Genomic DNA, 12,763 nt, shown 5'->3' with positions numbered 1-12,763 from the left:
AGATGTCCTGTCAACACCTCCATCTTGACATGTCAGAAAGAGTGGACCTCCACCCAAACTCAGCCTGTCTCCACTCAGGACCCCAATCCTTTCCTGCCAAAGAGATCACTGTGCCATGTGTCCTGCATTCAGTTTCTCCCTTTTCTAACCCATTTTTCACATATGCAGCCCCACTCTATCTTCAAAGACTGAGATGCATTGTGGCCTAGTGGTTACAGAGCAGGCCTCAGCTGTAGCTTCACAAAGACCTGAGTTCAAGGTCTACGTGGGATGTATACTGGTTGTGGGACTCTGGGAAAGTTGCTTCCATTTTCAGGGTCCCAGAAAACACTCCCATCAATCACTCCAATCAATCAGCACATGACCTTTGCAATGTGCTGGGTCCTTGAGATAAAATGGAAAAATGTTCATACACACACACAAAATCAACACCAAAAAAAGGATGGGAGGGAAGACAAAGCAGCTTGGGGAATCAGGAAAGTTGTGTGTTGAAGGGAGTATTTGAAGGAAATGAGGCACTGAGGGAGTGTGCTCCAGGCAAAGGTGTGGACATGGGAGATGGGCTGGTGTATGAGTGGGTAAGACTGGAGGGGAGGATGGGGCTTTAAATACTTTAATCACTGAATGGGCATTGTCTCAGACAAACTGAGACCTGTTAAAGAACTCAGTTTACAAAGGCCAAGGTCCCCTCCAGTCATCCCAATTCATGTCTGACCACTGGCTCCAGGTGGCTCTGGAGGAGAAAGTGAGGCTGGTGACTCTGCACACCCCTGCCTCACTGTAATCCAATCCACTGGCAAGTCATGATGTCACGGTCCTCTTGTGTATGTGTTCATCCTTTGTTGCTGAAGACCATGCCATCAGAGAAAAGATGACTTGACTTGCACTTGACTTTGTTTTGAGGGAGGGAGGGAGGGCTGTGCAGGTCACCAGCCTCACTTCTCCTCCAGAGCCATCTGAATCCAGTGACCAGATATTCATCAGGATGACTGGAGATGACCCAGGATGAGGTAACTGGGGTTAAGTGACTTGCCCAAGGTCACACAGCTAGTGAGTGTCAGGTGTCTGGGGTGAGATTTGAACTCAGGTCCTCCTGACTCCTGCACTGGTGTTCTATCCACTGCACCACCTAGCTTCCCTTTGGTCCTCTTGCAGAACACAGGAGAAACAACAAAAGACCCTTTCCTGCCACATCTCCCTCCTCTCAATCTTCATGTCACCTTATGGCCTCTACAAAAACCCCCAAAGCATGGAGCTGTTCGAAAGCTCACCACAAGCGAGCTGACACAAAGCCTTCCAGTGCTCACCTCACTCCCTTGCAAAGGCTCTTCAGTCCAACTGGCCTAATACTCATGGACAATAAGGGCATTCTATCCTGTCCAAAGCTCACTACCTGTCCCCTCAAAAAAAAAATCCCCTAAATATTTATTTCTGACAGAGAGAGAAGAGGTAAATACTCTCTAACTTACAACTCAGTTTTGGCAAAAAAAGAAATCAAATACACTAAGATTACTTAGCTTACCCGACGGTAGGTAGGATTTAAATCTTGCTGATAATCTGTCAACGAAGGCACTTAAAATTTCTAATCCAAGTAATGCCACCTGTAGAAAAAAACAAAACATTAGTGGCCACAAGGACTCCAAAAGAGCATATCCCAAATAAAATTCCAGATCTGAATTCATCCGCCTGCCCACATTTACCAAAGTGTTTCAAAAATCAAGATCAATATTCAATGTAATCTAAACTACATGGATCATTGTGGGAAACAAAAGAAAAAGTTCCGTTTCCACAGGGTCACGATTCTCAAGGGTGATAGCTAATCAGAACTGTGGCCTATCACTATCAGACTGCAGGGTAGATTCTTCTGTGCAGCCTTGGTTGGTGAACTGTTTGGGGGAAAGCCTATGAGAAAAAACATGAAGTCACTGTAACGAGATACCTAAAATCCGACTGAGCATGTTAATCACATAGAGTGGGCATGCCCAAAAGACTGTGACCCAGAAGAGAACGGACCAATCTGTCCTCTGTTGGGACGATCTGTCCTGCAGTAACTTTTTTAAAATGCCCTTGCTTCCTTATCTCTCTATTTCTCTCCCTTCCTGAAGGGTGGAGTTCTTGGCCAAGGTGTTCAATTTCTCTGAACTCTGCTGTAGTAGATTCTCCTTGACGCTTTTCAGTGTCAAGTGCGTTTCTAACAGTCATGCTAAAGATCCCTTTACAAAGAAAAGTTCAGTAGAATTCTTTAAGTCACAATTTCTGTCTCCATTGGTTTAGTTATATAATGAGCTCTTGTAAACAGTGTAGACGACCATGGAAAGGTTGCTGGTCTTTCTGAAACCAAAAACCCAGGGTCTGGTCCAAGCCCTGTCCTTAATCCCATGTGAGACCTTACCAGAGTAAAAGTAAACCATCCCGCAGGAAGGGGAACATCACGGCCCACAGGGGCTCTACGCTCTGACATAGCCAAACCAGGGCAGAGGAGCTGGATCCCACCTCAGCTATTTCTTCCTCTGACGGGGCAAGGTGAGCACCTGAATCCAGAAGGGGAAAAAGGAATTCACGTGCGGGAGCCCAGTACTTAGTCTCTAGTGCCTACAAACCCTCAGTCAGAGGGAGGGTCCAGAAGCCAGTGCAAAGCTGGTGGATCCCAACAGACAGGAACAAAAATGAGAGGCCTGCAAAGGCAAGGATAAGAACACAGCACATCTGCAGGGACAACACACTCCAAGGAAGTTAAGAGGGGAAAAAGAGAAGCTCAAAAAACAACACAATTCTTTGGTAGCAGCACTTTTTATGGTTACAAAGTACTGGAAATGAGGTAAATGTCCATTAATTAGGGAATGGACAAACATAATTCAACAAACAGGAGCCAAAGTGCAAGCTGTCTAGGCAGCCCAAAAGGATGATGGGCTCAAGGAAATGATCAGACCTCTGGAACTAAGAAAATGAAAAGCCAATGGAAAGAATTCACAGATTGCCTCCAGAAAAAAACCAACTACAAACACCCCAGGCTGCAACTTCCAAGACCCAGAGTCTTTAATTTTAACAATTCAATTCAGAAACAATCCCAGCCAGCCATCAGGAGAAAAACCTTGAAAAACAAAGAAAAGGACATCTGAATTTGGACTATTTTGCCCCCACTATAAAACACAGAAGGGAAGAATGTGTTCAGAAGGACCAATATCACGCAGAATGTCATCCAGAGTGACCCAGGCTGCAAACCTGAACTCCATCGCACAGGACAAAAGATGGACGTTAACAATAAAGAAGAGTCTGAAATATCTTTAGAAAGAATATGAGAACTGAAAAGTCTTTGCTTCTCCAACATTCCAAACCAGAGAAAGGGACGAGGAGTGAATACAAAAGGACCCCAGAGAAGCAGGACCAACCATTCCGAAAAGCCACTGGGAATTCTGCTAACAGAGTATCGAAATGCCCATCTGCCAAAGTCCCCAGGCAGGCACACACTCCAAGGAAGTTAAGAGGGGAAAAAGAGAAGCTCAAAAAACAACACAATTCTTTGGTAGCAGCACTTTTTATGGTTACAAAGTACTGGAAATGAGGTAAATGTCCATTAATTGGGGAGTGGACAAACATAAATATGATGAAATATCACCAAATGAAGAAACAAGAAATATGAAAAATTCTTATTTATATGGACCAGGGCAAACTGAAGTAAAAAGAACCAGAAAAAACAACATATAGTATGACAATAGCAGGAACAGAAAAAGAAAAAAGTAAAAGAGGCTATGCAATTAGAGGAACTGTGAGGGACAAAGAAGAAATTGCGAGTTCCAGCCTCCCTTCTAAACTGATGTTTAGACTCCTCCTTTTACCCTCCATCTACACTACAGGACAATAAAGTCAGTGAAAACAAGGAAGACATAGAAAGCCCTCTGAACAAACAAATCCACCCCAGCACTTCAGCTCCTTCCATACCAGCTGAAGACATCTGGGTTCTGAAGACTCTTGGTTTCTTTTCTTCCTATTAAAATGTTAGCACTACATCATCCAACAAGTCCTTCCAGTTGCTCAATCTCTCCAAGCATCTCTGAACTCTTGTGTGTGTGTTTGCATTTCAAAGATCCTAGACAGCTTTTACCTCTTCATCAGAAAAGCCTGAAAGTGCTCTATTCCACTCGAGGTCATTTATTCCCCAGAGGAATATTCTCAGCTTTTCAGAGTAAGTTATGAGCCTCCATTTTTTACCTCTTGCAACACTGTGCTCCCAGATCTCCGTTCTTCACCTGTGAAAGCTACCTGGTCTCCTGTGATCCTGGCTGTACTTCAAATGCTTCTTTCTGGAGGTATGCAGTATTTTCACTTTAACCTGGAAACCACAGATTGAGCTAGGACGTTTTTCTTTTGAGGTTACCTTTCAAGGGATCAGGGGAATGATTCTACCCCCATTTCGGCCTTTGGTTCTAAGCAATATTAGTTTGTAATTTCTGGAAATATAGCAACTAGGCCTTTTTAAGTCATAGTTTCATGGAGTCCTCTTCATGTGACACAGAGATGGAGAAAGGAGAAGGCATCTCAGTGATGTGAGATGAGGAGAATAGACGGAACTCTCAGCAAATAGCTTCAATATTTTGAAAACAAGTCAGAGATTTGGTCTCACACTTAGCAAACTGGCAAAGATGACAAAAGATAAGGATTGCCAGAGTTGGGGGAAATCATGGAAAGACAACCCACCAATGCATTGTTGGTGGAGCTGTGAATGAGTACAACCTTTCTGGAAAGCAATTTGGAATTAGGCAAATAAAGTGGCTAAATTGTCTATACCATATGACAGAGATTCTGCTCCTCAGCACACATCTTAAGGAGGTTAAGGACAAAAAGAAGACTCTCCATACCAAAATGTTTGGGCATATTTTGTTATGATAAAGATCTCAAACAAAACAGGTAACCATCAACTGGGGAATGGCTAAACAAATGGTGGTACATGAACAGAATGGAATATTAGTGTGCCATAATAAAGAAAAAAACTGAGGACTAAAGAAAAGTGCAGACAGGCTTGCAAAGTGAAGTAAATAGTCAAGAAAACAACATGTACATTGGATACAACATAAAGAGAAAAAACTATAAAGCAGTTAAGCAGAAATACTTCGAAATACAAAGCCCAAGCCCTCAAAGAGAGATGATGAGAAGACATCTCAAGACATCTTGACTGGCTCCTTCAGGAGGGAAAGGAAAGCAAGGCAGCCTCTAACACCGACTAGCTCTGTGACCCTGGGTAGGTCACTTCACCTCTGTTTCAGTTTCCTTAACTATGAAATAGAGATAATAAGAGCACCTCCCTCCCAGGCTGACATCTGTAAAGCACTTAGCATACAGTAGGGTGAGAAATAATTGTCTTACCAAGGATTCCACCTGAAGAGGAGCAAATTTAAAAAATAAGATTTTTATTTCACCATGGGTGACCTGACCTTTAACTCCTTGTGAAAAAGGGTCCCTTGTAGACACAAGCACCCCTTAAGACAATTACAAAAGCCCTTTTATAACCCATCCAGGTTCGAATGTCCTGAACCCCACTGGACAGGTCAAGGTTCACAGAAAACACCCATCCCCCTCATGTGGATCTACACCCTAGCTTTCTTCTCTCATGTCCACATTTCAATTCCCCCCTCACTTTTCATCTTCACTTTTCTTTATACTTAAATAAAGGAAAGGGCAAAATGCTTTGAGTTTCCTCCCAGCTGTCTACATCATCCAGAGCATGAGAAAGGAATTTACTCAATTGCTAAGAGAATTGAAAAAAGCTGTGACTAGAAAATTTGCCCAGGATACCCATAGAAAAAGTCCCACAGCTTTGGATACACAGGAAAAAGGTCTCAGAACAAAGAAACGTAGGAGATATGTTGACTATCAGGTGGCCAATATCCCCCACAAACAGTATTATCTCTGACATCAGCCACCAGTCATGTTTCAAATAACTTCTGTGGAAACAAAATTCCATCATTCCTAACAGTAGGTGCTATGCGAATGCGTATTCCTGCCCCCCTCCCCATGACTATAGGAAATTACAGATGTCAGAGGTTTTTAATGTACTAATCAATTTTTGCTGATTTTTTAAAAATCTCTTCCTGTCTTTAAAAAAAATTCTTTGCTAGATGTATAGCTCTCTGGGAGAATGGTAAATGGGGGGGGGGGGGGGCGGAGAATTAAAGGCTAGTAAAAATAGCAGGTATCAACTAAATTCATTTCTTTTTATAAAATACACTCTGGAAGCCCCTGAGTGGTCCTAAGCACTTGAGAGCCGCGCCCTGGCAGAGTCATGTGACACTGTCACCAAGACCAAAGTCTCCATCTGGCTCTGACTGGCCAGGCTGCCAGTGCTACTGGCTGCTGACTATGTGAGTTCAGCTCTGTCTCTATATTCCTTCTTTGTTTTGTTTTTCTGCATCCCGCTAAGTCTAAAGCGTATGGAACAGAGGTCTCTAGAAAGCCTCAGAGTCTGCCTAAAAATCTCTGGAAACAAACATAAAACAAACACAGGGAATGCCGGGCAAGAGAAGACCCTGTGCCAAGCCAGGCTGGCACCTTCCCTGAAGAAGGCCATGAGCAGCGCACCGGGCCTGAGATCAGGAAGAGTGAGTTCACCCTCTGCCTAGAGCCCTAGACAGACCCTCAGCAAGTCACCACCTCAGCTTTCTCACCTGAAACATTAGAGTAGCCCTACTCTTTGGTTCTAAAGACCAAAGGAGTTACTATTTGTAAAGTGCTATATGAATACTAGACACCGTCCTCTTCCTCATGGATGTGGAGCCTTAGAGAGAGATGAAGGTACCCACCCAAGGCCAGCATTTACTGGGACACATGAAATGAAGAAAAACCAGGCCAGGAATCATCACCAAGAGGACCCACTCATGAGCAGAAAGCCCTGAAATTGCACAAATTCAAAACCTGAACCCCTTGGGCAACTTCCAGATTTCAACTCACTGGGGAAAAAAGAAGTTAAATTCAAAAAACACTTAAGTGATAATCACTAAAAATACAAGGAGAACTGCTGAGGCTAATGCCAGATCCCTGTCACTAACTTGGTCAAAAACAAGCAGAAGGGGGCAGTGCCTGGTGCTCTCATTAACCGCCCCCCCCCATCCTAATGAGGAGCCCTTCATGCTGCAGCTATCCCATTCCAGTCCCTCTGCCACCAGGCCAGACCCCAAAACATGACCTTCAGCCCACCCCCCCTTTAATCCAACATTGATAACAGGTTCACAAAGCAGATCACATAGGCTAACTCAGTTGGTCCTCACAACCACCACAGCTGAGGGCACTATCGTTATCCCCATTTTACAAATGAGGAAACTGAGGTACAGAGAGGTTAAGGGTCTTGACCAGGGTCACAGAGTTAGTAAGCATCAGGGGCTGGATTTGAACTCAGATCTTCCTGCTGCCAGATCCAGGGGTCTAGGATTTATACAGCAACCACCAAACTGTTGCAGAATAAGAATCCTCTCCTATAGATAGAAAGCAGATCTGCTCATTTACTATCGGATCAAAAGTGTTTATACAGCATTTGTCATGACACACAGTGGGCGCTTGATCAATGCTTGTTCCCCTCTCCTCAGTACAGTAAATAACACTCCATTTTCTGGTTGGAGCAGAAGAGCAAAATGCCCCCCAAAAAAACAAGTCAGTCCACGATCCATGTCCTGGGGTACCAAGACACCCAAGGGGGGCTCCCACTGGAGGCAGGGTCAGTGGCCAGCCCAGCCACAGGCCTGTAGGACCAGTGCTACTCCCAAACAACCCCCCAGGACTCCTGCCTCCATTCATCGTAGTGACTCATCCCACCTCTGGGGCCTTTGGGTGTCCAATGTGCTACATCTGAAGGCCTCATTTCCCACAACAAACTGCCCGATGTGTCTCTGAATTCCCAACGGGGCAGCTTGTGCTCCCTAAGTCACTCCATTTCCTCATAGGAGACTTGACCAGTAAACAGCCAGGTTTTCATTCAGGTTCTCTCATCCATGACAAGGGCTGCCACAAGGAGGCATCTCATCCTTACTGAGGTCCTGCCTGCCTCATCACCTGCTCAAGGTGTGGGCTGACCCAGCCTTCTCTAAGGGTCCTGGCAGGGTCTGCTGGGCTGAGGAGGCTCTGAGCACACTCCCAGACCCATGGTCAGTGGGACAGACAACTACAGGATGGCCTCAGATTCCTCAGCACAGGAGGCAGAAAAGGGGTGGGCTGGGAGCTGAGAGGAGGAAACAGGAAGTTGTCCAGGGTTTATAATTAGCCTTTTCACCTGCCAGAAACAAAGTAACCTGTTCTTTTAACACCCATGGCGCATTGGGAGTCATGGGTCACACGCCAAAGGGCAATGGAGAGGCACAGGGTGCCCAGGAGTCAGGAAAGAGGACAGTCTGACCACAACAGATGTGCTAGTGATGCAACTGGAGAAAGGCTTCACTGAGGTCCAGGCAATGCCAAGGGATTTAGGACAAGGCCCCTAGCACACACAGTCAATCTGTCAGTCAACAAATATTTATCAAGAACTCACTCTGTGCCAGGCACCATGCTAAGTGACGGGGACACAAATATAAAGAAAATCAAGTCTGCCCTCAAGGGGCTAATATTCTAGTGGCGGGGGGCACTGAAGGGGAGCTGAAGAAGGAACATGCAAGGCATAGTGGGAATCTGGGTGGCTGTTCTGGGCCCTTTTCCAAAGTGGAGGCTGCAGCTCGAGAAGACCTGGATTCAGGTGCTGGGAGGGGATCAGGGGTGGTCTCTGCACAAGCTGCTGCTAGAGGAGAGGGTCCCATCCTTCTGCGTCAAAGCAACCTGGTGAGAAGGCAAACAGAGGGGGTGCCATAGAAGGCTTAATGGGGGGTCAGAAGGTCTGGGGTAGCTGCCTGCACCAGCAAGTTTCAACCACAACAAACAAGGAATGCCCGGAGGTGGGCACGTCATTCGGATCTGCACTACTCATAGTTAGGATTCTACATCAAATTATGGGCATTTGTTCCAGCCCAGTGGAAAAATGCAATGAAAATCTTAACAAGCTGTATTTGTTTATTAACGTAATGGAACAGCAAAGGATAAAACACTATTTCTGTTCAAATTTATTACAAAGTAATAAAGCAACTACAGAAACAACATTCTTAGTTTAACTTTTTATAAAACTGCTGAACCCTAAGATCAGCCTGCACTGACACGGGAATCTCAACGTTTTTGTTTAAAGTACAGTAGCAACCTAGACTGAACTGCCTTCCCTTTCTTTAAATCTTCACGCACATGCTGCTGGTGCACAGAGCTTGACCCATGGCCGGAGAACTGGCGCAGTCTCACTGACATCAGGATCACCACCCGCCTCCGTCTTCGTCTCCATCTGCATGCCTTCCAAAGGAGATCTCACCAGCTCACTCTCTTGAGTGTGACTCATTCCCAGGCCACCATTTTCTAGCTGCTCCAAACCAAGTTTTCTTCCCAGGCATGTTCTCTCTTCTATCGCAGTCTGCTTTTTCGAGGGGAAACCTGCCAGGTGAGATGGGCTTCCCCATGGCAGCAGCTGCTCTCCACTCCTCCAGCCAATTCAGCTTTTGAAAGGAGCAGAAGCACCCATGCTTGCCGTGAAAGTGTCTTCACCATCACCTCATGCATTTCCTTTCACCATCTGAAGTCAACTGGAGCTTTCATCTGCACGTGTGATGTCGGTCACGAATGGCCACAGCCAAGGCACCCATTGCTCTCACCGCAACACACCTCTTGCTCCTCATGGCTGCTGGCGAAGCCACCAGGCTGGTGAGACGCAGTCCTTCTTTTGGATTCCTCCTGCCTCTCTGCCCATGTTCCACATCACCCATCGGGCATTCCAACAGTGACGCGGACTGCTGTAATAGGAACCACAAAACTCCCTTTAGTGTTACTGCGACCACGTTCCCGCCGCTGTTCTAACACACCACGTTCGTGTTCTAACGTGACCACAAAGTTCCTTTTTGTTCTTGCTCGGACTATGTTTCCGTGAGAAGTGTTCTTCCTTTGGTCCACGTTGGTGATCACACCCACGTGCCTGTGACCAGCCCTCCGATTCTGCGTCCGGGGCCGGAGAGGGTTCAACTGGCAGACGCGGGGCCAGCCCCGAGCCCCCGAAGTGTCCTAAGGACCCCCCACCGTGAGGGACGCGGCCTTCTGCCTTGTCTGGTGCCACGTTCCCCAACCACTCTGTCCCCGGCTTCCCGCAGCTCGAGGAGACGGTGCAGACCGGGGGGGCTCACCCCGGGCGCTCGGGCCTACCGGGCGAATGAGGCCTTTACACCAGCAGACAAGCAGAGCTACCCTGGAGCCGAGCGGGCAGAACAGGCAGAGGCCTCCAGGCCAGTCCGGCCCAAGCATTTCACAACCGTGACCCGCCTGACCCTGCAGGAACCCGAGGCAGACGGAGGGGAAGGGACCAGCAGCCCGGCTGTCCTCGCTCCAGACGGGGAGCTGGTGAGGGAAAGGCGGCCAAGGCCCAGCTGGGGCACTCGCCTGAAATGGGCAGCGGGGCTGCGGAAACGGGGGGAGAGGGGTGGCAAGGACCCCCGCCCCGTCTGACCGGGCTGTCCAGACAGGACGCTGGGCCCTCCTCTGCAAAAGGAGGGGAGGGCCGGCGGAGAGGGAAGCTGAGGCAGGCAGAGGCTGGGCGGTGCAGGGCCCCCTGCCGTGAGGGGGCGCTCCTACTATAGGGGTGCCTCCCGGCAGGCTCCGGGTCTTCGGAGGAGGAGGAGCGGAGGCCTCCGTCTGCCTCAGTTTCCCCTTCTCCTCAGTCTCCACCCTCTTGGGCGGGTCCCCTTGCCTCTGGTTGGTCCTGGCCCCGCCCCCTCCTCGAAGCCCCTCCCTCGGCCCCTCCCCTCGCGCCCCTTCCCCCACCTTGCTGTGGCTGGCCGGCAGCCAGGAGGTCAGCTCGTCCACGACCTGGCTCAGCTCGGCCTCGTCCAGCTCCGGCTCCTGCCCCGCGGCCCCCGCTCCGGGCCCGGGCGCCCGCAGCCGCCGCAGCAGCTCTTGGCCCGCCAGGAGCCGGCCGCCAGCATCCCGCGTCCGCAGCAGCTGCGCGCACACCTCCGACAGGCTCGGGCCCCCCGGCTCCCCGCTCCCGCCGCCGTCCTCGGGGGCCTCCATGGCGGCCCAGAGGCGAGCACGGCCGCAGCCCGGTTCCGCTTCCGGCTCTGCTTCCGCTTCCGGCCGGACCGGCGGACCGCCCGAGAGCCCAAACGCTCAAAAGGGGCGCCCCGGCCCGGCGCGAGACACGCGACTGCGCCGCCACGCCCCGTGACGTCGACGCCGCGCTGCGGCCCGCCTCTCGAGGCCCGCGCAGGCGCGCAGCGGCAGATGGCCCCGCCCTCTAAAGATAGCCCTCCATTCTGCCTGAGGGTCCTGACCGACCCGCCCCCTAAAGGCGGTACTTCCCCTAACCCCCACCCCCCCACCCCGACCCGCGCAGGCGCATATCGGCCGACCGGGACCCGCCCCCTAAAGGCGGTACTTTTCCTCCCCCCCAATCTGCGCAGGCGATCACTGTCCCGCCCCGGCCCTCGCTGGGCCTGCTGCAGGCTCCTGATCCTGAAGGACCCCCTGCCCTTGTCCTTCCCGCTACAGCTGGGGAAACTGAGACCCAGAGAGGCCGAGGGATTTGGCCAGGCCCAGGGGAGTCTCCGAGGCGACAGTCGGACGGGCCCAGCACTTATTAAGCTCCGACTGTGTACCTAGCGCTTCCCAGTTCTGATTCCCCCGAAACAGCCCCTCCTCTTTTACAGTGGAAGAAACTCTAGGGAGGGTCCTCCGTGAGCGGGGTCCCTTCTCCCCAAAGAGCCGGGCCGTGACCCCCCCCCCTGCAGGGACCCTCCCCGTCCGTGCGGCCCTCGGGGACAAGGCCCGAGGGCTCCCCCCGCCCCCCCTCAGAAGCTGGGAGGAACACACTCGACCTTGACGGCGCCCCTCCCCCCTGGGACTCGGGCTGTCAGCTGACCCCTCCCCCCGTGCCCCGCCCCTGCTCCGAAAGTGGGGGAAGGGCTTTCCTTTCAGGAAGTGTCCCCGGAGGTTGGGAGGGACGGAGAAAAGGAGTCCCTGCTTTCTTTGCGGCCGGGGACACCCTGGCAAAGCAGGCCGGCAGCTCCGAGGGCCGGCCGGCGTGGGGGATCTCCCCGGCGGTGGGAGATGGCCTGGGGGAGCCGGGGATGGACGTGGGTGCCGGACGGAGTGAGGGGCAGAGGAGCGAGAGGACGCCGGAAAGCGGGGGCTCGGGCGGGTCTTCTCAGGGCGAGCGATCCGGCTGGGAAAGGGGGGACGCGTAGACCCGGACCTGCGGCTGTGGGGGAGGGGCGCCCTTGACCAGACGGGGCGAAGTGGGGTGAGGGAGGAGGGGAAGGACTTGGATGGCACGAAGCTGAAGAGCGTGCACGCGTGTGCGTGTGCGTGTCTCTGTGCGCGCGTGGGCTGTTAAACGTCTACACCTGGCCCTCCCGGAGAGACAGAGAGCCTTCCAGCTGCCTCTGCCGTCCCTCCAGGTGCTGACGCTCTCCACTGTGGGCCCCAGTTCAGTAAGGGTAAACTGAGGCACGGCTCCACGCCAAGTCCGTTTCCCCGTGCTGAGTCTGACCGCCAGCGACACGCCAGAGAGAAGGGTCTTGGTGGTCGTGAGTGTCACGGCGGGCTGCACTAGGAAAAGCGGGCCCCCCGCCTCTGCTCCGGCGGCTAGGGAGCGTGGGTTGTTTTATGGAACCGTCTGCCCTTGTCACCTTTGCTAGGTCAGTGCCGCCAGACTTGCCGTCCCCTTGGA

The 12,763-nt window shown here is 50.9% G+C and overlaps 1 protein-coding gene across 33 annotated transcripts in view; it reads right to left on the bottom strand.

The window, feature by feature from the left end:
* Positions 1–11,252, bottom strand: part of CLASP2 (cytoplasmic linker associated protein 2) — a 148,159-nt gene extending 136,907 nt beyond the window's left edge. For 16 of the 33 annotated variants that reach the window (XM_072599262.1, XM_072599270.1, XM_072599272.1 and 13 more), the window contains exons 1-2: positions 10,858–11,251; positions 1,523–1,601 (exon numbers count right to left, since the gene is read on the bottom strand). In XM_072599262.1, coding sequence (XP_072455363.1) covers positions 1,523–1,601; positions 10,858–11,106 — 328 coding nt within the window. In that variant the 5' untranslated portion in view covers positions 11,107–11,251. Of the gene's footprint in view, positions 1–1,522; positions 1,602–10,857 lie in introns of all 33 variants that reach the window. The other 17 variants (XM_072599246.1, XM_072599252.1, XM_072599247.1 and 14 more) reach the window with 2 other exon arrangements.
* Between the last annotated feature and the right edge of the window lie 1,511 nt (positions 11,253–12,763).

This window comes from Notamacropus eugenii, chromosome 3 (assembly GCF_028372415.1).
Source record: "Notamacropus eugenii isolate mMacEug1 chromosome 3, mMacEug1.pri_v2, whole genome shotgun sequence".
Lineage (NCBI taxonomy): Eukaryota > Metazoa > Chordata > Mammalia > Diprotodontia > Macropodidae > Notamacropus > Notamacropus eugenii.
The sequence above is the reverse complement of the archived record's forward strand: the minus strand, read 5'-3'. Positions and strand labels throughout refer to the sequence as shown.